This window comes from Blennius ocellaris (genome assembly GCF_963422515.1).
Source record: "Blennius ocellaris genome assembly, chromosome: 3".
Taxonomy (NCBI): Eukaryota; Metazoa; Chordata; class Actinopteri; order Blenniiformes; family Blenniidae; genus Blennius; species Blennius ocellaris.
In genome coordinates this window covers 4,433,932-4,460,200 of record NC_137652.1, presented here as the reverse complement: position 1 = coordinate 4,460,200, position 26,269 = coordinate 4,433,932, and the positions used below count along the sequence as shown (strand labels likewise).

Below are 26,269 nucleotides of genomic sequence, written 5' to 3'. Positions count from 1 at the left end.
GCAGTGGCAGAGCCATTAGAAGTAGGCATTATATAATAATAATAACAATAATACAGATAATAACAATGTGTAATAGTGTATAATACTCGTGTATAGTACTACTAATAAGGGTAGCAATAATATAACAATAACAATACTAGTTTTGCACTCATATACATACATGTACACATACACTGTGCACACGTGTGTCAATCCTTCATGAAGCCCCTTGCATGTCGTTGATTCTTTGAAAATGTGCAAACAGTTTTATTTTAGTCGTGAGTAAACTGAGATCCCAAAGAATCACTGACTAAATTAACTAATCAACCAATCACTATTTATTAAACACCCTTCATACAACACATGGAGCATGAGCCCCATTGCCCTCCTTTTATTACACAGTGCAGAACTAATCACTAACACATACCGGCAAACAAACACAACAGCCTCCAACAGTAAATATGCATTAAAAAAAATGTTTTTTAATGCATATTTACTTTATGTCACGGATCATGGACAGGACCCAAGTGCAGGACTCTGGAAACAGGCTGAGTTCAAACAAGTCTTTTATTGACTGACAGCACAGACAGATGAACCGCCGGTTGCTCCTTGACATGCGGGGTGCAGCAGACTGGACTCCAACGCCCTGGACAGACCGGACGAGACATGGACGACGAACACTGGACCGGACGGACAGGACATCAATAACAAACAAACCAACACTGAACAAACACACAGACAGGACATATATAGGGCAGGGTGATTACAGACAAGTGGCCACAGGTGAGGTGCTGGACAGCCCAGACCTATGGCCCGCCCACTCTTAAAGGGGACCTCAGCCTACACCCTGACACTTTAAAGAAAAAAAAGAAATATATATATTTAAAAAAATAAATATATATATATATATATATATATATATATATATATATATATATAACTAACACATACCAGCAAACAAACACAGCAGCCTCCAACAGTAAATATGCATTAAAAAAAATATTTTTAATGCATATTTACTTTAAAGAAAAAAAAGAAATATATATATTTAAAAAATATATATATTATAACTAATATATATAACATATATAACACACACATATATATATATATATACCAGCAAACAAACACAGCAGCCTCCAACAGTAAATATGCATTACAAAAATTTTAATATATATATATATATATATATATATATATTTATTTTTATTTATTTATTTTTTTTAATAAAAAAAATAGACATGATAATTGAAGTATAGAGATAGATGTGTTCGCTGACGCCCCCTAGCGGTGGTCCTTGGTCGTCCAGCGGCGCCCCCTGCCCCACCGGGCCCCCCCCACCCACCCTCCTCCTCGGACCGTCCCACCGCCGCCTCGGACGCTCTCCACCCCCGCAGCCGCTCAAGTTCACCTCCCCGCCGGCTTGTGAGGATAGTTCGGACCCGGAGCCCCGCAGCTTCACGCCTCCACTCCTGGATGGAACCCAGACTTTGTCCCTTCCAACCTCCAAAGTTTCCCGCAACTTTTTCTCGAACTCTCCCTGCCCTGGTTTCTCTTTCCTGACGGATTCCTTCTTTCTTTCTCTTTCTTTTTTTTTTTGTCTTCCCGTCGCGGTTGAACCGACATGGGCTCGTTCTGCAGCAGATAACGGCTCCGCTCACTAAATGTAGACTTCGTTCAAGACCTTTGTTTTTGTTGTTTGTTTGTTTTTTTGTTGTCGTTGTTTTTTTCCCTTCACGTTTTCTGCCCGTCCAGCGGATGTAACCGTGCCCCCCCCCCCCCCCCCACCACCCCCCCTCCCGTGGGGTCCCTAGAATGAGCGTTTCCCCACCGGAGAGTCGGTGAACTTTTTCCCCCCGCCATGTCGGGAGTGGTCCGCACCCTGAGCCGCTGCCTGCTGCCGGCCGAGGCCAGCCGCGAGCCGGGCGGCGGCAAGGAGCGTCCCGCCCGCGAGCGCGACGCGGCGCAGGAGCGGGAGGCGCGGCGCCGCAGCCGCGAGATCGACGCGATGCTGGCCCGGGAGAGGAGAGCCGTGCGGCGGCTGGTGAAGATCCTGCTGCTCGGGGCCGGGGAGAGCGGAAAGTCCACATTCCTCAAGCAGATGCGCATCATTAACGGGCAGGAGTTCGATCAGAAGGCGCTCCTGGACTTCCGGGACACTATTTATGAGAATATATTGAAGGTAAGAGGAGGGCACTGGTTCTGGGGCCTTTTAGACACACTCTCTGTTCACGTGTTTCTCTGAAAAGACTCTTTTTAACATATTGTTTTAAAATAATGGACATTGGAATGACACGTGTTTGAGCATAAACGCTTGATAAACACTATAATAAACCGCTTCTCTCCGCTCAGACGCGTCTAACTCGCATGGTAAGTTTATTTCAGGTGATTTGTCGGACAGGCAGGTGTCTGCCGAGGTCACATGTCAAACTATCGTTTCTTATTTTGATTTCTCCTTTTCCCACGTCGTTTTTTTTATTTTTTTTATTATTGACCATATATTTGATCGCTCCAACTAATATAGTTTTCCAGTCAATAAGGTGAGGAGCTCTCAGCCTCTCAAACCCACACAGAGGGCTTTGTTGACATAGTACATATTTTTGTCTTGGCATGTGTGTGCGTGTGTGTGTGCGCGTGCGTGCGCGTGTGTGTGTGTTTCCCTTTGTTTGCTGCCATGGCTGGGCCTCCTTCACCAGCTAACAATACCAGACTATTCCTGAGGGATGAGCACATCCGCCCCGAGTGCCACACAGCCCCAGACGTGACTGATAAGAGCTTCTGCACTCCTACAGCAGACAAGACAGTATTCAATACCCCCCCCCCCCCCCCCCCCACCCTCCCAAACACAAGCGTACAGTGGCCGTCCTGTCTCGAGCCAGATCACGAACACAATCCACCCCCACCTCCCTCCGAACACCCACCCTTTACCACGCCTGACCTCCGGAAAACACACACAATGCCTGGCGTGTAGGCAAGTCCTGTCATGATTCTCACTGTCTGGCCCGTCGGGCGTCGATTTTTGGGGTTGTTTTTTTTTAACACGGCTCTGCCTACAGACACATTTAATACGGATCATAAGAAACATGAACATGACACACACACACACACACACACCTGTGGTGGCTCGACCCGTCTGGCAATCCGTCATCTTGGCAATATTAACAACTAATATAACGGGAGCCGTTAATGATTGATCTCCCAGTTTCACATTAATCTAATCCGTGGGACGACAGAAGGTGGTGAAACACGTCCGCGGGTGATGAACCGCCCTCGAGTGTTCAGACGACGCTGTCGCTGCCGTTTGTGATAAATGCGCAAGCGCAATACAGAATGGCGGTAAAATGGCAATATGTCGACACGATTCTTTAAAAAAGAGTCACACCCAAGCCTCTCATTTGCAGCTCGCTTGAGACGAGACGGACAGACGATCCCCGTGTTGCTGACTCACCTGCCAGGTGTAAAGGAAACACCCCCCCCACACATCTGCTTCATGTGCAGCCTAATGACAGAGAACAAAGCAGGAGAGGAAGGAGGGCTGAAGCTCCAAGAGAGCGCACAGGTGCCAGGGACAATTAGGGCTTATAAAAATAAATACGAGACGCTCAGGTGTGGTCCCGCTTACTGAATCTCAGTTATTATATACCTCCAGCGACAGACCAGTCTCCGGTACAATCTCTGTCAGAGGCAACCCTTTTGACACCCGCGTATTAAAGTGGCTATAAAAACTGCTGATGTAAGTCTGTCGAGCCTCAAAGTGTGAAATGCAGCTTTCGGAGCGAGGTCGGTTGACACGGGGCTATTTTATGGTCCTTTGAGGACCAGTGAAACAAAACGGATTTCTTGACTTGTAAAAATGTAATTTGTTAAAAAAAAAAAAAAATGTAATATGAGGAAAGTTTCAGTTCTGCAACTTAGAAAATAGAGGTTGTTTTTTTTTTTAACTGGCTTGCACTAGTATATATGAATATTAAGTTGATTGAGTTTAGTTTGTCTCTCATAGTTCTGACTTCTTCGTTCGAACCAGCTTTTATGTGAAATTCGACCGTTTGCTTTTCCTTGCAGCAGTCAGACGTGAATTAATCACGCTGGTTAGATACTTGTGTGTTGAGGGTTGGGGGGGGGGTTTGGCTGCTGTCGATGCCGTGCTGAGTGCCGTCCTTTACTGGGACTCTCTTTCGAGGGAGAGCATCACCTTGGGAGGTCTCTGCCATCGAAGACACTGGCGGCATGAGTACAGGAAGAGAGCCACTTAATAATTTAGCGGCGGCGGTAAAAGATTTGGTGATGAATGAAACAGACCGTCTGCTGAAAGCGCCTGGCGACACTGCTGCTGACCACGTCGTGACTGCGAGGAGTCATCAGCTCCAACGGGAAGGGTTTTTTTTTCTTCATGTCATTCCAGCCTCTTGTGGTGAGACACAAACGATGAAGATGGGGAGTTGAGCTTCTGAACATTCTTCTGAACACTCACAGTCGTCTTGCCCAAGTTTGTCACCAAATGATGAAAGAAGCTGGTTTGTAACAGGCGAGCTGTCACTTCCTCTGTAATCATAACAGACCCTCATCTTGAAGATGATGATAAAAACCTTCAACGCGTGGTCGTGGTGGGAGAGGAAAGTCACCTGGAAATCCCCCGACGAGCATTTTAGCACAAGTGTTAAACCAGGAATAAAGTCGATTATCGTCGCATTTACAACAAGAGTTTTGAGACAGGACTTCAAACAGCAAAAAAAACCAAAACATTTTCAAAAACCATTCACACAGCACTTGTTGATTGGCATAATTCTTAAACTCATAACAACAAACTGGACTCTCACAAATGCTTTTTTTTTTTTCTTCCCCTCAAACATTCCCCGTCACGGCCGCCTGACTCTTAAAGGCCTAGTGAAACGTAAAACACTACTTTGTTAAAAAACGATAGTTGGGCTACTACTTCTAAGGTTCCTCCGACTCTGCCCCACCACTGTTGTCGCATAACAAAGTTATTTGAATTTTGAATCTCCAGCCGAGGAAGTCGGGGCAATCCTTCTTCGTGGGCGTGACGTCAAGAGATGTGCAGATCTCCATCTGTTGTGTTTATATCGGCTTGTTTCCCTCTTAAATATCCAAGTTTTTACAGTGTTTTGAAGTTATAGTCGGCGTTTTATGAGCCTTGACGAAAGATTGAGCCTGGAAGAGACCAGAGAGAGGAGAAAAGGAGCACAGGCGGCGGGAGCGGCTAGCCGTTAGCTCGCGCAGCTAGCCGTTCGCTCGCGCAGCTAGCGGCTAGCGGGAGCCGCTAGCTCGGGCGGGTAGTAGGCGATCAAATAATACCTGGACTCATCTTCGGTGATTCCGCGCAGTGGGAAAAGTGTGTCGACATGATCCAGGAAGCCGGTCGTTCTGCCAAAAGTCAGGAGCCTCAAAGCCGCAGAACTCTGATCCTCCATAATGTAAACACAACCTGGGCGTGTGCACAACTCGTGACGTCACTCTATTATTGTCAGAAGCTCCGCCCATCAGCAAAAATCCCGCTGTTTATCGGCTATTTTCTCGCAGATTGCCGTGTTTTAACATTTTTGGACCAGTTAGCATAAAAAAATGTCCCTAGAAGCGACAGCCAGAGTGTTTTGGAGGTCGAATTTCCATTTCACTAGGACTTTAAGTGCCTGCTAAATATATTGTAGTCGTATTTGTTAATATTTCAAACTGACCAGGATCACCTGAATGTTCCGTTCACAAATTAGCTCGCTCTCATAATAGAGGGAGACGCACAGTCTGGGATTAAACTCCAAATTTGGGCACGAGAAGGCAACATATCTGTGCTGGAAGGGGGTCAGGCCTGGTGAACTTGCTACGGCGAAGCAGAAGGTATGTGAAGAGGAACTGAGCCTCTTATTGATTCGGAAAGCCGGAGAACAGACGGCCATGCAGATGTGCAGGAAGGGAAGCAGACATGAATATTGAGGATCACGCCACTAATGCTGCAGATTAGTAAATTGATAAAGTTCACCCAGTGACTGAAACAAAAACAACCAAAAAAGATTGCCGTCTGGATGTGACTCAAAGCCCACTCGCCGTGACTCCCGACTCGCAATATCCCTGCCAATGGAGAGCTGGTGGCCGCATGCATGTTGGATTATGTTAAGGTCTCTGTGTCTAAGGGGGGGGGGGGGGGGCTCCTCGCCAGTTTAGGTTTGTCATCCATCTCACTCATTCCTGAAACACAAAAGCCTCAAGTCTGACGATAAAAGGGCTTACAAACGTGGGATCAGAGACCAACACAACACATACTTCACACAGCAAAGCAAACATGAAGTTAGTGAGGAATCCTTCCGCCAAAGCCCCTTTTTTCATGCCTTATATTATCACCCCGAACCCCCCCGAACCCCCTCCCTGGGCTCCCTCCCATCTCAGGACGGGGAATCTCTCTGCTGTCTGAAGTCGGTCGGGGGTCTTTGGAGAGTGTTTTCCTTGCCTCTGTGAAGCTTGTTTGTGTTGTGGGTGTGTAAAGCCCATTGAACGTGAGATTAAGCAATACAAATAAACATGACTCAGCGTGATCCCTGCAACAGACTCTGGTGGTTGTGAGTCAGTGGCAGTCACTCGCGGTACACGTATTTCCTCCGACCTGCTGCGACCCCGAAAAAACACGTGTTCACTGCCGAGTTCAACACGGTGTCAATCAATAAAAAAAAGTGTTGTTTTTTTGTTTTGTTTTTTGTTTTTTTTAAAGCCGATCGAGCCCAGAGGCTTTAATAATTGAGCAGACTTTGAACTTTTAAAGGCTATAAAATAAGGGCATAATTTATTAAAGGTCCCATAATGTGAGAAAGGAGGCTTCTATTTCTCCGCTAATAATAAATCAATTCACCCTATAAATACTGTGAACGCACTGCACAGCCGAATGTTGCAGCTTGAACAAGCAGTTTGAGCGTCTCGGGCAATTCGCCTCGCCTCCTCGCGTTGGGCACGTCAATGAACGTAGAGCGAGCGTTGACGATTCTTTTTGGTACACAAAGTCGCCAAAAAAAGTTGGACAGGAAGACGGTGGCAGGGCCGCATGAGAGGAGGCGGAACATCGCTGGGCTTGAGATTTAACATGAACCAGCAGGGAGGTTTGAGCTCGTCTGGAGCTCCCGTGGAAATTTGGAATGATATTTTGTGGTATTGTTTTCTCCGTCGACGAGAAACATGATCGAGGAAAGTGGTTCTAAACCCCCCCCCCCCCCCCCCCCCCCAGACTGACTCTCGGAGAGACTCTGGAACCTTTTCCATTCTCTGATTTTCCAAAACAAAGCACTTAGCTCAAATACTGTTCTCATCAACATGCAAAACCTATTTAAAACTTTATTGATCCCCCTGGGGGAATTATTCTTTAATGGATCCAACCCATCCTCTTCATAGTAAACTTTAACTACACATACTGGGAGCTCATTGAGCCACAGTCAAAACCAGTGGTCACAGTATTCTGACGCTTCTGTCTTCCAATTGCCCTCAATATAACAATCACGAATTCGATTCTGAGTTGATCAGCATGTATAAACAAGACCTTTTTCAGGCTTCTTCGACAATGTGAAATGGCTGCTGTCCAATCACTGTCGACGAACGGACGAATTGTCTCGTTTTAACTCTGTTTTTTTACCACTGAAAACTGTCCTGCTACCCACCGTTGGGTCACGACTCATTAGCTGAGAACCACAGGTCTAAACACCATTTACAAAACAATGTTTTCAAAGGAAAACGGAGAACTTTCATTTAGGGATGCACCGATTCAGGTTTTTTTGACTTCTGATCTGATCCCATTACCCACATTTGAACATCTGCCCATACCGATACTATTCCGATACCAGAGCTGTGTTTGCTTTAATATTATTATCATTATTGATTTTATATGAGGCTGTAATAAACTCCTCTCTCCGGTAAAGTATGAAATGTAGGAATGTTTGCATGTATTCGCTCTAAAGACAATTTGAGGTTAGTAGAAGGTTTTTTTGACAATGGCTCTCAAGGTGGAACTGTACAAAAAAAAATAAAAAATGTTCGGACTCCATCTCCCGTTGAAATGGGGGGAAAAAACTCAGCTTAAAATGCTACTACTGCACATGCACCATGGCCATAGTACACAGTTCTTCTGCAAATGTTCTAGTAGATGGACAATAACAACAATGGCGGCCACCGGAGTGGCATGGCTCCATACCCTCCTGAGATTTACGTCCCAGTTCCACCGCACAAAGAGTGCAGGAATGGAGTGGTGTGGTCTGTTTTGGTTCGGGTTTCCACTGCAAGAATGTGGGATTTTACAGAAATAACCGCTCCAAAAGTTGACGCTTTCTTGCCAACCTTCTTTCGGGGCACTTAGGACCATGGAACAGGTCTGGTTTTGAGGAGCCGTCTACTGGTCGGTCAGTGACTTATCACACGCCCTCAATAGTTTAACAGGTCGGCTGTATGAATCCTCTGTTGTTAACATATTCAGCTTTGCAACGTTCATGTTGTCCTGAAAGAGCAGATGCGAGACAGGGATGGAGACCGGGACTCGGGGGCGGCTGGCGAGGATTCGCAAGGTCCAGATCTGCCGCCCCGGCTGAGACGACTGTTGCAAACGTCACATATCTGCGGAGCTCTAAACCCAATCTTACATTGTAAATGAACTTTCTGTGGAGGAAACGCGGACCAGACTTGGCTCCGGTGGAGCTTTGCCTTACTGCTCTGTTCCTTCCCCGACCCTTTTTTGTACGGTGGAAACGGGACTTCGTGGTCCGTGCATATGATTGTTGGTATACTCGCCATTGTTTTCGGTTTATAGTGTATCGTTCTCAGCGTGGGGTTTCGTTACGACAACAAACGACAACTCCTGCTCGTGGCCCGACGTGACACGCCGTCAGAGTTTCTGCAGTCGCTGTGCAAATGCAACAGTTTTCTCAACTGGAAAACATAAAAAGAAGTTGTGTATTGGCCCTAGAGGCGTTTTGGTGCTTCAGTGTGTAAGGACTTCCTGGCTTATCTCGGTTCCCTATCTGAGACATTTAAAAAAAAAATAATAATAAAATCTGTGTTGGCCTCCACACAGCTGGGTAAGCACTGTGAAGTATGTGTGTGACATGTGAGTGCAAAGTCAAGAGAAACTGTAAGAGTTGTTGATAATCAGAAGATATTTCAGCGACTTAAAACACCCCACAATGGTGGTTAAAGACTTGACGAGTTCTGTTGGAATAGAATCGATGTTGAGGTGGGGGGGGGGTCTCTAAGTGCCTCTTTAGGTGTTTGTGTTGTTCAGATTGATCAGTAAAAGAGGAGACCCCCCACGCAGATCAGACTCCAGAAAAGCAGCCACTCGTCTGACTGAGGCACATCAGCCGCAGTGTTAAAGCTCCTCCGTGTTTACCAGCACAGGCCAGACACACCGCGATTTCACCAGCTCTTTGATTTCGTTTCCTTTCATCTTTGCCTTGTGGAAGCGTCTGTACATTAGTGCAGATGTTTAAAGACAAGCAGCGTCACGTGTCGTGTGTGTGTGTGTGTGCCTCTGCAGGGCGTGCGCGTGCTGGTGGACGCCCGCGACAAGCTGGGCATCGGCTGGCAGAGCTGCGAGAACGAGAAGCAGGGCATGCTGGTGATGTCGTGGGAGGGACGCGTTGGCGCCTCCGGGGTCGAGCCCAGCGAGTTCCAGCTGTACGTGATGGCGCTGAGCACGCTGTGGGCAGACACCGGCATACAGGAGGCGTACGCGCGACGCTCCGAGTTCCAGCTGGTGAGTCGATTAAAGACATGGTTTCCAGTCTTTCTTTCTTTCTTTTTTTCCTCTGATGCAGCCCCGTATCTCTGTGAACCCTCATCACGGCCTCCTGAGGCGCCAAGTGACTTTAAACTGGAAGTCCTTTGACACTATTAAGTACATGAAAGGAAGATGTCGCTTTAGAAACCATCCCTCGTGAAACTAGACTGATCACAGAATAAAGGTCCATCAATTGATTTATTTTTTTATTCATTCAGAAGCTTTAATGAGGTTTAGCATTGCTTCAACTGTTGAACGCAGCATGTGATAATAGGTCTTTTATGGCTCTTTGCCCAAAGAAACAGCACATGCTCAACTCCTACTTGTGTCACTATTCACTCCACAAATATGGAGTTGGTTTAGAACCTCCCAGCGACTTCACGATATTTATTTGTACCAGGCAGGAGCGGCTGGCGTGGCTCCAATGAGAGAATCAATAGATAAAAGGGCAACGGAATAAATAAATAGGTGGCGGGAAAGCAGTTCAAAGCCCTTCGTGGCAGTTTAACCTCCGTGCTACTGCACAGACCCCAGACACGTCTTTCTGTGTGCTACTCAAGTGTTTATTAAAAAACCAGCCTTTTTGCCACATTTTACAAGACGCTACTTGAAAGTGATCAAAGCTTTTCATCCAGGGTTTCACTGCACGCCAGAGTAAACGGCGCCCCTTTTATCGACTTTTACAACTTGTGCTTATTAATTTTGATGCAGGGTGCACAGTGCTGTCGTGGCACTTGTAAACACTGTCACTTGTAAAAAAAAAAAAAAATCCCTTGAATGTGGATTGTTGGGACAAATTGTTCCTTGGTACAGTTTTCTGCTCTTTGATGGACTGGTGGCTGATCCCGGGGTTTCTAGCTGTTAAACATCCTCTAAGTGCAAATATGTTTAGAATTTCCAGTACAGTTGATTAAAACCTTTTCTAAATTCATGATATCTTGTTATAGAAATTCAATAAAACAGAATGTCAGATGAAGGTTAAAGTGGTATTTATTTATTATGGTCATGTTTGATTAACCTGATCAAAGAAAAGCAACATTAAGCCTTAAAGGAAATTCTAAATTTGCATGATTTCCCCAAGCTGACATGTGCATTAGCTTAGCATTAGCTCTGAATGCCATTTAATTACATCAATACATTTATTAAATAATAGTTTTTACTAAAAGCTTTGTATTTGTATGCAAAAAGGAGTATTTTTTTTAACCTTTTATCTGATTACTGTTCTGTTATTTTCATCACCTGGTTTCCCGGAAAATATGAATTTGAACAACTTGAATGTGGCTAAAGATATTTAGTTAATTGTTCTAGTCAATGAAACCTGTTTGGATTTCTTGATGTATTAAGTTAGAAACACACAATATTTACAAAGTGAGAACAGTAAAGTGTTAAACTGCAGTATCATTCTGTTCTAGTTAACAAACTAGTTGAAAAATTGCCACGCGGGATATTGAACATAAGGTGAAAATGTTATCGTTTGTTCTGTTGAAACTTCTGCTGGATGCTTGATAATCAACCAATCAGATATTTCACACAAAAGTGGGAAACTCAATGGCTCCTCAGCTGCAGGAAACACAAACTCACTTTGCTTCGTTATCAAACTGTTTGTAAAACGTGTAATCTCAGAATATTTTCCCAAATGTAAAAAATTTTTTGACAGCATTTGTTTGGATTTCTTTCTGCTCTGACTCCACCTCCGTCTAAACCGAGGAAAACAAAGCTTCTCTGAAACGCCTCAGTCGATATTCTTAAGCTAACGACTTCATTTTCTACCGTTTCCGTGGAAACACACAGTTTTCAAGATGTTGTGATGTAAAGATCAAACTTTTCTTTTTAAACGAAAACACAAGAGCCACGTGTCATCGCTCCCAAACGCTGTCGAGCAAACGGGGCCCAAAAATATACTTTTCTTTGTGGTTGATGTCAACAAAAAATACAATTCCACAAGCCTGTAAGATTTCCCACTCACATTTATTACGTCTAGGAATTGCACACAAAAGGTTTTCTGTCGTAATCGAGGGATTTAAAACGGAAAACAAAGAGAATTCTAAAGAAGTGAATCAATAGTTTAGGTCATTCTGACGCATCGATGTCAAATTCTACAAGGCAAAGAGATGAATCGGTGATTTGAAAAGAGCTGCACTCCCTCTTTTACTTTATCTACAGTTTACTGACAAGAGCGTGACAAAAATTGGGTTTGTGATTTGGATGGTTTGGAATTAAGTGTGACAATTTATCACTCTCTGATTTCAAAATACCTGTCTGTAATTCCTGCGAAATATTACTCGATTCATTCCATCTATTCACGGCGCCTGTTTGTTACAATGACAAGAGAGGAACCCGCCACTGGTGTGTGCTACCCACTGGGGTGTTTAATATATTAGGGTGAAAGAGAAGGGGAGAAAAAAAAGACTCGCGCTGTCGCCTACGAGCTGCTTTCGATTGTGTTCGGTCCTCGTAACGTGGCAGATGAAACTCAGCAGGGCTCCACTCCAGCAACTCCATTTTCCAGTCAAGAGAAAAACAATTACACTTTTGGAAAGTCTCCAACCCCCTCCCCCCCCCACCCCCCCCAAAAAAAAAAAAAAAATAGAAGATGAAAACAGTACGTTTCGCAGAAAAACAGTAAATACTTCCACCGACTTCACCCGGCGCAGCAATGAGCTTCTCTCTCGGCTGACGGCTAAACGCGGCTTTACTCGGCTGACGGTCACCTTCCCAGACGTCTGGAGCCTCGCTGGTGATCATGAAGTCGGGGAAGAACCAGGCAGAGACCTGCTGATTTATTTACCAGGACTGGAAACACACAGAGTAGAGAGCAGAGAGTTTTATCAGATAGGATTTTCCTTGTGCGTCCGTTGAAAAGTGAACGCCGGGTAACTGTCCTCAGTGAGTTTCCAGGGAGGAAAGGTCAAACTGCTACTTTTAATAAGACTCTTGTGACGGAACCAAAGAAATCAGTTTTCATACCGACGTGAGGAGGAAGCTGTCTGGTCGCTGGTGGTCGTAGGGACGCTGGTCGCTGGTGGTCGTAGGGACGCTGGTCGCTGGTGGTCGTAGGGATGCTGGTCGCTGGTGGTCGTAGGGACGCTGGTCGCTGGTGGTCGTAGGGACGCTGGTCGCTGGTGGTCGTAGGGCGCTGGTGGTCGTAGGGACGCTGGTCGCTGGTGGTCGTAGGGACGCTGGTGGTCGTAGGGACGCTGGTCGCTGGTGGTCGTAGGGACGCTGGTCGCTGGTGGTCACAGGGCGCTGGTCGCTGGTGGTCGTAGGGCGCTGGTGGTCGCAGGGCGCTGGTGGTCGCAGGGCGCTGGTGGTCGCAGGGTGCTGGTGCTCGTAGGGACGCTGGTCGCTGGTGGTTGCAGGGCGCTGGTCGCTGGTGGTCTCTGGTTACTCGCCAGATGGTCTTCATGAAAGATTGAGCGTCAGGTCAGTGACCTCATGTTTCCTCGTCAAGGAGTGAACTTGAACCGAAGCTCAGGATGAGGTTTCTGATGATTGTGGCAAGAGAGAGAAAACCCATAGCGATCAATGCATTAATACCGTAATTCTCTAGAGCTGACTGAGGTCATGCAGGCTGGAGTGTACCACACACACACACACACATACACACACGAAAAACACGCAAACCTAACACCAGAGTCCTCCAAGTCAGTTGTTTCCCGTGTTTCAACACATGTAAGACTCTTAATTAATTGTAATTAATGCAGGAAAGACGTTACGTGTCTGACCGACGTTTGCTGCTTGGCTGAGAGGCCGATGGCTTTGCTCTACTTTTAAAGAACTTTATCTGCGCGTTCTGACCTTCTGCCTTGTCGGACATTTATCAGTGCCAGACCAATCTGGAGTCAGAGAAGAAGCCACTTCCGCCTCCCTCCCACTTAACATACTGTGTTGTGCGAGACGTGCGGCGCAGGGTCAGTGGGCTTCGTCTTATCTGGAGTCGCGACGTGATAAATTCAGTGTGTCGCAGCCGCGCAGGTCCTGCTGCCTCAAAGGCCAGTCCACATGGGAAGGCGCCGTATTTAGACGTGTTTGGTGACGCCTGTCACCGGCCGCCGTCCTACCAGACGTATCGAGCCCCCCCCCCCCAGCGCTCACTGATCTCCACACACAGATGTTTAAATCACAGGGATCAGTTGTACGTTTATATGTTGTAAACCCTCTTATAGTCTCGCTTATACGTTTCGCTTTGGGAAGACTCACTTTATTGTGTTTTTCTCGCTTGTCAGCAAAATCCCATAAAGAAAATGAAACTTCCAGTGGATTAAAGAGCTGTTGTCTGTTGATTTGAGGCCTGCTTGTTCGGGACTGTCTGTCACAGGACTGTACTCATTGTAGGTAACAAAAAAAAAAGCACAATCGTGTTGAAATATTTGAGGTATTGTCGTCATTTCGACCGCCACATTGCAGTCTCACTTTGGCTGCACCGGCAACAGGCATTCTGTATTAAGTAAATTCTTCATTTTTGTACAAAGCCTCTGTTCTCTTTGTGATTTCGAATCATATTTTTGGCTGCGACTTCACAATGGATCATTGAGTTGTATCCTGGAGCAGGAGCCTTGATACCAGCTGCGGCAGTCAGGAGCTTCTGGTTTGAAATCACCCATAATTGCTTCCATGAATTGTGCGTCTTAAGCCGCCGCCGCCGCCGCTGCTGACTGTGTGTGGAAAAAAGTGGACCCAAAAAAAAAAAAAAACACACACACACAGCAGACCAAACTAAAAACGAAGCGCCTGTAAGTTTTCGTGGACCGCTGCGGTGCACTCTTCACCCCGCGTATTATCTTGTCTCTCCGTCTTCCTGCACCTCGGCCTAACAGCCCAGCGGGACCGCCTGATAACCCCGGCTGTGGAGCCAGGCGCTTCCAATCTGAACCGCGCCGCCGCCGCCGTCTGGGTTTTGTGTGCCTGTCGGTTCATTCCCCCTCCTCGTGAAGGTCAAGCTGAAGTGACACCGGTCGGCAGGAGGAAGATGCACTTAAATTACGAGAACCATTAATATCGAGCTGCTGCTGCTGCTGCTGCTGTGGTGACGAGGCGATCGGAATCTTGTTCGTGTTCGGGATTTATGAGGCACCCGTCCGCCTGCAAACAGCAGCTAATAGGAAGTGCTACGAAAGCAGCTTTGGTTAAAAACTGAAGTTAACAGAGAGAGACCCTGCTGTTTTCACTGAAACCCATTTCTGTTTTTAAAAAAGTACAGACGTTGTGTAAACAGGGCCTTTATTGACTATGATTGGGTTACCACTTCATATTGCATACATTTACCCACTTTGTTAATCACGTTCCACTAAACTGAGGAGCCAGATTTGGTTAGTATATTAGTCAGTCATTGGAAAGGTTCCGTCCTCTGATGCATAAAATCTTTTCAAATCCACAGTTTTGCAGTATTTCCCAGGCTTTTTCAAAATGAAGCTGTGCATCGTATCCGTGACCTCTTTTCACTGACTCTTCGGTAGGATTGCGTTTGCTCGGTGGAAAGTGTCACAATCCGGATGAAAAAGCTGAGCTGAGCTAAAAGTCATCGCTCCTGGTGGATTTGTCTTGGGGGGGTGGAGTGGGGGGGGGGGGGGGGGGGGGTGTTCTTGGCAATGATTACAACATGGAGCAACAGCAGCCCTACCCTCTCTCGCAGAAAGAAAAACTAAAATGTCTTCTGCGGAGTAAATGTGCTGAGTTAGATATTCTCCACCTCCAGCTTTTCCCCTCCGCTCTCGCAGAGGTTTTTCCTGGGATACCACAGTCAGCTTTTCCCAGGCACAGCTGGAGCTGGGCCACAGGCGGACATGGAGGGGGAGAGAGGGGAATCCAGAAAGTGGAGATGAGCGGAGGAGGCCGGGGGGGGGGGTGGAGGAGGAGTGAAGATAGTGAGAGACGGGGGGAGGGAGGGGGGGGTAACAAACCAAAAGCTAGCGCATGGAAGGATTTTTGTTTACTCGCAGGGTTTGCTGCGTTCCCACCACACCCAGATAACACGCAGTTTGATCCGGGACATAAACACCCAACCCTCCTTCGCCCGGCGAAAACAAGGGTGTAGATCACGTCTTCAGCAGCGATGGCCGGCGTCCCTGAACCGAGGAGGCGCAGGGAAACGCTGAAGCCCCACAAAGCAGTGAAGGGGCTATAAATGCTGAAACACATGCACCACTGCGCACACACACACACACACACACACGCACACACAGTTTATGGTTGCCTGCAATCTGGCAGTCTCTGCTGCTGCTGGCGGCGGCGGCGGCGAGGTCTGTTTCATGATTTAACCGTGGCTCCATCGGCAACTTCACTTATAGTACATATGTCCGTCTGCAAAGTGCTGAAGCTACTTTGATGATGATAAACTTATAGTGTCATAATCAGTGATCCGCTTTAATCTGTTGTAAAGTTGAATGACAAAATACACATTTCAATGTTGGACGATTCAGCTCGTGTTGGATTTGTATTTAGAGTATTTAGAGAAAGGATAAATATTCTCACAGCCAAGGCTCCTTCTGTGTAATTTGACTTTGGCATGATTATGGCCTTGATTTATGTTTATGTTATTTGTTTGCGGTCCCTCTTTACGAGCCCTCGTTTTTAAGTAGATTTTCCGGGCATTTGCACATTATACAACATTTTTCTTGTGACTTTTCACTTTTACTCCTTACGTCGCTTCACAAATATCTGCCCTCAGTACTCCTTAAAAGGGGTTTGTTTTCATAATCAACAAGTGATGAGTCAAATGTGGAGTCATAACGTGTGTCGTCTGCCTCATAGACATTAGCACTTGATCAGCGCGACTCAATCCAAACAGTGGAATACGGTTTTGTCTCGTTTGAGATGAGGAGGCTACGTCGCAACTAAATACACAGAAAATGCTGAATAAGTGCAAAAATGAAAGTCAATAATTGTTATAAATGTGTGTGCAGCAACCTCACGGGTCCAGAACTCATAGGGCAAATATCTGCACGCTAAGGTTTTTTTGGTTGAACAGTGTTTACATTTTCGGCATTTTGACAAAAGAACACAACAGGAGATGCAAAATAAGCTTAAAGATAAAAAAAACAAAAAACAAAAAAAAAATCCAAGACAGCAAATAAATCAAGTAAAGGTTATCCAAACAACAGTTCACTGAAACAAACACGGTTGGTACATTAGCAGTCTCTCCCGGAAACACTGGCTGGATTCTAAAATCAATCTGGCAACAAGACCATGAGGGAAGAGAGTTTCTCTCCACTCAGGGAGGAGGACACAGAAGTGAAACACATCAGGGAGGAGTCAGGTAATCAGGCCAACCCTGACACTCGCTTATCTGTTGTTCCAACCGTCGTCAGCTTCACTCTGGGACAAATGAAGAACATCTGACACTGTGATGAGAAGACATTTCGGGGAATAATCGTGCTATTTACTTTACGTCTGCCGGGGAAGCCTGGTGGTAATCGAGGTTTGTTCCAAACAGAACTTTGTTTGTTTTGACTCTGACGACTCAGCAAAATACTTTAAAATCTGGAGAAAGTATTGCACTGTTTGTGAGGACCGGCCTGAGACCAATGAAGCTGATTGACTGTAGAAACATAGGGTGTGTGTGTGTGTGTGTGTGTGTGTGTGTGTGTGTGTGTGTGTGTGTGTGTGTGTGTGTGTGTGTGTGTGTGTGTGTGTGTGTGTGTGTGTGTGTGTGTGTGTGTGTTGGCAGTTCCTATGCAGGATGGGGGTCAAACATAAGGCTCGTGGACCAAAATTCCAACCCGGCCACCAAACTGCCAAGCAAATTGTAAACATTTCATAAAATTAGTTTTTGTTTTTTGTTTTTTTACAGATTTCTTAGGGGCAATGGCCTCTGAGAACACTGAGACCCGAACTGTGATATCAGTGATGAAAGCCAGCTACCTTATTGCCAAAATACAAATTAGCCTCAAAATCATGCGGTCAGGGTGAGTTTGTAAAAACACCCACAATGCAACAGCTATAGGAGAAGTTTTATTTCACATTTTACTGTATTATTGCACCAGGAGGTTTCATTAAAATTGGCCTCATGTTAGCAATTTGTTTATTGCAAAATTATTGAGCTTTTTGTCACATAAAATTCACTTTCTAAAGGTTTTCCAGCCAATCAGAAATCAAACCCTATATAGTGTCATCGCGGGGTTTAGCCAATCACAATCAAGGTAGGCTCCTCCCCCCCCCTTGACTCCTCCCACAATCAGGCAGCTCTGCTCTGGCACATGGCACCGCGAGAGGAGGGACTTCTTCCTCTTCCCATAGATGGACGTGTGTGGGGGCGGAGCCAGTCCAGCTCACACAGACACAGCAGATTCTGAATGCAGCTCGAGATGACATTGTGCTGAATGTGGCCCCGGAACTAAAATGTGTTTAACGCCCCCCGATTTAGAAAGTCCGGCTGGTCTTCATTTATTCTCACCGGATGCTGAAATAACACCTGGACAGACGCCATGTTTATACGGTCAGGATTTGTGGATTGGCTCAGGTAACAGCCGCAGCACTTTTTCACACCACATCAACAGACCTTGACAATTAGTGTGAAGCATTCAGCAAAATAACAATTCTGTGTTATTTCCTGTAACAACAGCTCTCGTTCATTTGCATACTTCCCCACATTTCTGTGTCTCCGGTTCGTCAGGAGTCGTCATGACGACGCGAGGTGGGCCGTGCGATTGACTCTGACGGCGTCAAAATCCTCGTCCCCCTAAAAACACCTTCCTGCTCTTGCTCAGCGGGGTGATACAGTAGATTTCAGGCTTTCGGGACGAAGCGTTTGTTTTATTTGACAGCATGAGAGTAATATTTTGTCATTTCCTGCCGAGGTTGATTCTGGAAACTTTATGCGGCTCGAAAACGTTTCATATTCCCAAGTTCTACTTTTGATATGAGGGGAGCAAAAAAAATACATTTGCATATTCATAAAGTGTGAATGATTTTATTTTAATGAGGGAGAAGGAGTAGAAATCAATTCAAGACATTTATCAAGATAATTGAATTTTTTGGGAGAGCGCTACCCATATCAGACATGCATCATTGAGTCAAGCTGAGCACTTCGATATTTCTTAAGAAATGTCTGGAGAGATAAAGAAGGGATGGATTTTACATATTCATGTTTGCTCTCAGAAAGTTATGGACTCAAATTGTGGGGGGAGGGGGGGGGGAATAACACCGTCTTCTATAATTAAAATAAGCAGGAGACCTGAACAAGATAAGTCTCTTAAAAGTCATGATTTTCTGATGACTTTCACTGTAAACTGGATTTATTAATGTGTTTATTTGTACAGTTTCTCCATCTCGCAACACAAAGTCATTCAGGAGTATCGGTCTGGTAAAAAAAATTAAGTAATAAATGCTTTTTTTATATTGCGCCTCTGAGTGTGTTAAAGACTCTGTAAATTAATTTCAAACACGTAAATGATGAAGGTGTTTCTCAGTTTTCTCAGACGTGCTCGTTGGGGAATGGACTGTATACCTGTACACACACACACTCATAGAAACACAGACAGTCACGCACGCTGCAGAATGTGAGCTTATTCCGGTCTTTGCTGTTTTAAAGCCCCTAATCTGCCCATACACGCTATGAATGGAGACATTCCTCCTGCCTTACTCAATCGCACACACACAAATGCACACGGACCCACCGGGCTGCACTCTTACTACGCGTCGCCTACAGATATGCATTAGAAGGTACTAAACTCGACCCCCGGCCTCATAAATTGAGCTCAGTTTGGTGCTTTCTGCTGCGTGAATGATCAAACTGTTCAGATCCCACTCGTCCCTGCCGATGGCCATTAAAGCGACTGTGGAAATGGTGTCTGTGTGTGTGTGTGTGTGTGTGTGTGTATCTGTGTGTGTGTGTGTGTGTGTGTGTCTTTGTTTGCAAACGCGTAGCCCTTCATCTCTGGGAATTCCCCTCTGCCGGCCTTTCCCTCCGACCAGCCCCCCCCCCCCCACCCCCTGTCCTCCCCGCCTGCTGAACCAATCAGAGTGGCAGGGCTTTGTGTTTCCTGCTGCCGCGGCGACGCTGGAGGTCAGCGTCAGGGTCGCGGGTTCACCGCTCCCTCACACAGGGGGGGGGGGTCACGTTTCCTGGTTGTCGGGAACGAGATGAAAAGTTTACTGGTAGTTTTATCGGTGAGTTGGAGTCAAAGTCCAACCTTCTGCCGAGTTCGGGAGGAGATTTTACTTTATTGTCATATATCCTGGGAGGAAGAAGTCTTTACATTTTTAGAGTGTAGGTGAGGAAAACTGTTGCCTGGTGTGGAGAAAATTAATGCAGGCCGGTGTAATGGGCGGACCTGAACTTGAGTGCACACACACACACACACACACACACACACACTTGGACTCCTATTACCTGTGAGGACAAAAATGGTTCGAGAACAACGGTACATGTTAGGAGGAGCAGCCTATTAGTGGAGTTCAGTTAAGGTTCAGGTAATTTCAGATGAGTTCAGAGGTCCTCAGGAAATGGATGTGAGTCAATGTATTGTCCCCAGGAAGCATGTAGACGTGTGTGTGTGTGTGTGTGTGTGTGTGTGTGTGTGTGTGTGTGTGTGTGTGTGTGTGTGTCTGTGTGTGTGTGTGTGTGTGTGTGTGTGTGTGTGTGTGTGTGTGTGTGTGTGTGTGTGTGTGTGTGTGAGGGGGTGCTGAAACGACTTTGGAACTGGGTTGTGTCTGACTAGCGACCCCCCCCCCCCCTCATCTCTCTCCACTGTTTTCACACACACAGCTGTTTCCTGTTCAACACACCGGTGTATTTAAGAGAAAAGCGGAGCCTCAACTTTAAGCCATTGTCGGGAAGCAGTTCGGGTTCCAGTCCGAACTTCTCAATTGTTTCGACGTGAAGTCCCGCATTCGGGCAGACGGACCGCAGATGACATATAGGACAGAAATTCATCCCACTATAGAAGCCTGAATAATCTCACTTGCGCTGCTCCAGACACCTGCCGGCCGTCCATTCATTTCCGAGCAGCATGAAAATCAATTAGCGGCCTCTTTAAAAACTGTAAGGGAGCTGTGTAATCCATCGCGGCGGGGATCGGCTCGCACTTAAACCGCATCACTCCTCCACGACGGAGAGCCGACAGAAGAGTGAACACCATGTTTGGCTGTAATGGATTACACAACTCCGGTTTCCAGAGTTGGCGCATCGATTCTCGTGCCCCGCAAGGAATGAAGTTGAGCCCGAGAGACGCTTCAAACAGCGGGGAAGTCCGGCGTTCTGAAATACGGGATCAGCAGAAATCTCGGTGTATCCGGCAACAGAGTCGCCGCTCGCGTATGGATGCACTTACCAAGTCGAGCGTTTTGTTCTTGACTAAACAGAGTCGGAGTCTGATTTTAAGTTCAAGCCTCGGCTGGAAACGCAATGTTCGATTTCTTCATATTCCTGTGCGTGCGTGTATTTATTTATATATTGGATTGTATTTTATGTATTTTTCCAACTTGTCATCATCCAAGGACCAATCAATAAGATTCTGGGACGTCACCGGCCAACCCTTTTCCAAATAAATACAGAGAGAGAGAAGAAAAAAAAACAGCGAAAATGGCGCCTCATGGAGATCGAAGGAGATCAGCATCTGTTGCCATGGAGACGCTCCCTGCTCAGTGTTTCCCACAGTGACGTAGCCACCTGACAGGCGATATGAGCTAACATGCTAGCAATGCTAACTCAGTTCCTAACTCAGTGGTCTTTCAGCGATACGTTGAAGCGATGCACCAAAGAAAATGGTCAATTTTTGGGGGGGAAATATCTCGTTTGCAAACGAGAGTGGAGGAGCCAGGCGAGGAAATGTCTCTCGACGCGACAGCAGCATGTCTGCTGAAGGCTGATCTGGTTTGCCGTGAACTTTCAAACCAATAGAAAACCAGAAACCAGAAAAATGTAGGGTGGGGCGTTGTAAACAGTTCTTCTGCACATGCTCAGTAGATGGACAATAACAGCAATGGCGTCCTCGGATTGATGTATTATTTGGTCAGCCGCGTCTGTCTAGGAGCTCAAAATGCATTTGATTTTAAAGACGAAGGAGTAAAGAAGCCCTTCAGATATTTTGGGGAACTTTAAAGTTTAGTCGATGTGTGATTTAAAGATTCATGTTGGGGGTTTTGTTTTTTTTTCTTTGCAGAGCGAGTCAGTCAAATACTTCCTGGATAACTTGGATCGTATTGGACAGCTGGTGATTCGCACACTCTACCAATTTTTACTTTTTACTCACTTTATACGACACCAACGCCGTCAACTTATTAATTTTTTTTATGTGTTTCAATAGAGTTTTATTCCAAGCAAGCAGGACATTTTGTTTGCCAGGAAGGCCACTAAAGGGATCGTCGAACACGACTTCGTCATCAAGAAGATCCCGTTCAAGATGGTGGACGTCGGCGGGCAGCGGTCTCAGAGGCAGAAGTGGTTTCAGTGTTTCGACGGGATCACGTCCATCCTCTTCATGGTGTCGTCGTCGGAGTACGACCAGGTACGTAAACAGTGTGTCCTGCTGACGCTGCGGAAAGCAGGTTTTTGTGGGGTTTTTTTGCTTTTCTTTCAGCCAATCTCTTGACTTTGGCAGTTATAAAATAGAGGAGAAACATTAGAGCGAGAGGGAGGGAGGGAGGGGGGGGGGGGGGGGGCACGACAACATTTGAGGTTTACAAAGCTTTCTTTGTGGTCGCTGAGGAAACTTGATTGTTCCTGCAGTTGTGGCTTCAGTTGGAATCAGTGGTCATATGATGACGACTGAATATTCAATTTAGTGCCAGATAAAACCTGGAAAAAGACAAATAATAATGCGTGTGTGTGTGTGTGTGTGTGTGTGTGTGTGTGTGTGTGTGTGTGTGTGTGTGTGTGTGTGTGTGTGTGTGTGTGTGTGTGTGTGTGTGTGTGGAGGTCCTGATGGAGGACCGCAGGACCAACCGTCTCGTGGAAAGCATGAACATCTTCGAGACGATCGTGAACAACAAGCTCTTCCTCAACGTGTCCATCATCCTCTTCCTCAACAAAACAGACCTGCTGGTGGAAAAGATCCGAACCGTGGACATCCGGAAGAACTTCCCGGAGTTCCGAGGCGATCCGCGCAGGCTGGAGGACGTACAGGTAAGCTCACCTCGCCTCGCGGTGCCCCTGGCGCTACGCCGGTTGTCGTTCACATTGATTCTACTGACGTTAAAAGGAAAACGACAGTCGCGATGTCGTACGAAGACATTCGTGTGTCGTTCTGCACAGTTACTGACTGTTTCATATCATTTTCTACCACAAGGGGGTGCAGTGAGTCGCTCCGTCCTTCAAGCTGTTTTCAGGGTTCGATCATTTCGAGTGAAAAGGCGTCATCTTCACGTTTCTGTTTTAGAAAACTTGCGTGTTTACATTGTGAAGAAAAACAGTGTGCGTTTACACGCCCACAGCAGAAACGCTGAAAATGATGTCGTTAGCATGTTGGGCCACTAGTGGTCGCTGTTGTATATTTTTTTGCAGTGAAACCACACATGTAACACAGAGAACGCCATGAACACAGAAATTCTAGTGGACAGACGATGAACTGGATTATTTTTATGACTCTCAACTATAAAACCACCAACTGACAGGATTCTATGGACTGGGAGTTTATGACACTGTGGAGGCCGCCATTGTTGTTATTGTTCATCTCCTGAGCATGTGCAGAAGACGTGTTTACCACCTTCAGTGGAGCTGCGGGGTTTTTAAAAAGCACAAAGACAAACTAAACACTATTAGCATGGACCGTTAGCAGAGCAGAGCACTGCTGTTTGCACTGAGCTAAACTTTAAAGTCTGTTTCCCTAAAAATCGTTTTCCTAGACAAACAGCACAAAAGTGGTAAATTCGTCAGTAATATTCCCCCGAAATCTAGATTTGCATTGGGACGAGTGAGGCAGGGCCGTGGGAACGTTTGGTTTTAAAAGCAGCTGACGTTGAGTCACAACCGCTCGAGAAAGTCTGTGTGATCGAAGTTACATCATCTCATTGTTTCAAATCAAACACTTAATAAAATGATTCGAAATAAATTAAAAGTGGGTTTTTTTTTTCACTGGCTCCGTTTCGATCTTATGATCTCAAATGATGAAAAGAAACGGTAATCTCTACTGGAGACGGCAAATCTGACAAGTCCAGTGAGGAAACTAAACCGATATGAATCATCAGGGTCACGGGGAGACGATGAGGCACAGCTGACAACAATCAGGGGAGGCTGCAAACTGACCATCCGTCCTCCTCTTCCTCCTCCTCCTCCTCCTCCTCCTCCAGGCCTTCCTGGTGCAGTCGTTCAGCCGGAAGCGGCGAAACCGGGGGAAGCCGCTCTTCCACCACTTCACCACGGCGGTGGACACGGAAAACATCCGCTTCGTCTTCCACGCCGTCAAGGACACCATCCTGCAGGAAAACCTCAAGGACATCATGCTGCAGTGACCCTCGCCGTCGTAACTGTGAGAGCAGCCCGGGTGGGGGTGGTGGGGGGGGTTGGCAGGACGTGGAGGAGGACCGCCGCCCCGGGACTGACCGGTGGAGCCACGCGGGCGGTGGCGGTGGCGGTGGCGGTGGCGTGGAGCCGCTGCACTTAAAGTCCCACACAGGCTCCGAAGATGTACATAAAAAAAAAAGAAAAAAAAGAGGAAAGCACCAACTACATGACACGAGCACTGAAAGTGTTGTTTTTGTTTAGTTTTGTTTTTCGTGTGTGTGTGTACATAAGACTCATGACAAGTTTGTCACTAAACCACGTGTGACTGGGCGGATGAAGCTGTGGAGGCAAGGAGTGCAGAGAAAGGGAAGAACAAGAAAGGAGGGGGGGGGGTGGAGGTGGGGGTGGGGGGGGTGGAGGTTTGGATTTGCAGATTGCTCTGTCTTGAGTCCACGTGATGGCGGGAGACGGTTCTGGGCTGGTCGTACCGGTCACATGCTCCGTTACGTGATAAGGTTGCACAAGTGTTCCTGTCAATGAACTTTTATCGGAGGACAGAGCCGAGGCCCTCTTCACTCTCCTTCCTCCTCTCCTCCTCCTCCTCCTCCTCCTCCTCCTCCTTTCCTTGGTCCTGCCGTCGTATGAGACACCAACAGCTGCAGATAACAAGTCTTACTCCCCCCACCCCCCCCCCCCCCCCCCCCCCCCCGGTACAATAGACAGATTGTTCGTCTCCTCTCTCTCCAGCAGACGCTCAAATTATAGGCTCATGGTGGTTTGAAGAAAAACTCGGCTCCTGGGTTTTGCAGCAATTCCACTTCATCCATGTCCCTTTGCTCCACCCCCCCCCCCACCCCCCCGGCGTCCCAGCAGCCCGGCATCGTACACCGTCACTGGGTTTGAGGCGGTAACGTCACTCCTGCCTCTTCCCTCCTCGCCATCACACTAGAAAATGACCTTCTCATGGTGTTTCAGCCGTTTTGAGCCTCCTTCAGGAGGTGGGGGGGAGTTTGGGGGGGGGGTCACAACATCGCCGAGAGGCTTTGTTGATGTTTTCTCTCACTCCCCTGGAAGCCACTTCTTGGAAGTATCGAGACGTCTGTCGTTTCCTAGAAAGTTGAACCATAACATTCCGACACCCCTGTTGGTGAAATCGTCCTTCCTCACGAGTAACTCCTCCATTCGATCTGAAATTAATTTATTCTGTGATCATGATTGGGGACATGGGTTTTTCTCCTCGGTGTCCATTATCGAAAGATAAATTCAGCGAATCAGCTTTGCTCGCTTCTCTCTTGGCTGCTCCGGGAAGTCACTCCAACGCAAAAGAGCCGAGTGCTGAATGATCGGGTTTCCCATCCTGATGAATCATAGATTATTGATGCGGAATAAAGAGTTTGAGTGTCTTGCCAGGCCGCCGTTATTACATCACGATTTTACTGCCGCGTTTGGAGGAGGGGGGAAAAAAATCCCCATCAGAAGACAAAAGAAGCAGAAGAAGAAGAAGAATCGGTGGTGGAGTCGGAGCGAGCTGACCGTGGAAGTTGTGCACTGATTTATCATTGAATCCACGTGATCCCGGGAGCGGTGGCGCCACACCAAAATTTTGGTACGTGGAGGCGGTGGCGGCGGCGGGACTCGGCTGAGCTGCTCCTCCCCCTCCCCCCCTCCCCCGACCCTCCAGGCAAACCGCCAGGCTTCAGACGCGCCGTGACGTCAGCTTGAACCGTCGTTTGTACGCGTTGGTTTGAGTCTCCGCGCTCCTTGTACATATGAAGCTGTAAGTAATCGACACTGTGTGTACGCCGTACAATACAAACGCCACTCTGTCCAACAGGATCACTGTAACCGTTACTGTAACGTTCGCCGTTGACTAACCGACCGTTTCCACTCACATGAAATGTTGTTGTTGTTTTTTTGTTTTTTTTTTATGTAACTTTGTTCGTCATTGCACTGGATGTGTGTGTGTGTGTGTGTGTGTGAGAGAAAATGACCCGAGAGGAAGAAAAGAAAAGAAAGAAAACAGACTTTGGACGGCGAGCAGGACGGAGGCCGGGGATGAGAAAGAGGGAGGTCTTTTTGTTTTTTGTTATTGTTGTTGTTGTTGTTTCCCGGTGCCTTGGCTCTGTGGTGAAATACACTGCCGTTTGCTGACA

General features: G+C 46.8%; 1 protein-coding gene across 1 annotated transcript; it reads left to right on the top strand.

The window, feature by feature from the left end:
- Positions 1-1,426: 1,426 nt before the first annotated feature.
- gna12a (guanine nucleotide binding protein (G protein) alpha 12a) lies at positions 1,427-26,269 on the top strand. Its single transcript, XM_080521154.1, has 6 exons — positions 1,427-2,161; positions 9,494-9,712; positions 21,838-21,888; positions 21,982-22,182; positions 22,593-22,799; positions 23,963-26,269. The coding sequence occupies exons 1-6, from the start codon at positions 1,841-1,843 to the stop codon at positions 24,122-24,124; spliced, it is 1,161 nt and encodes a 386-aa protein (XP_080377280.1). The 5' UTR covers positions 1,427-1,840; the 3' UTR covers positions 24,125-26,269.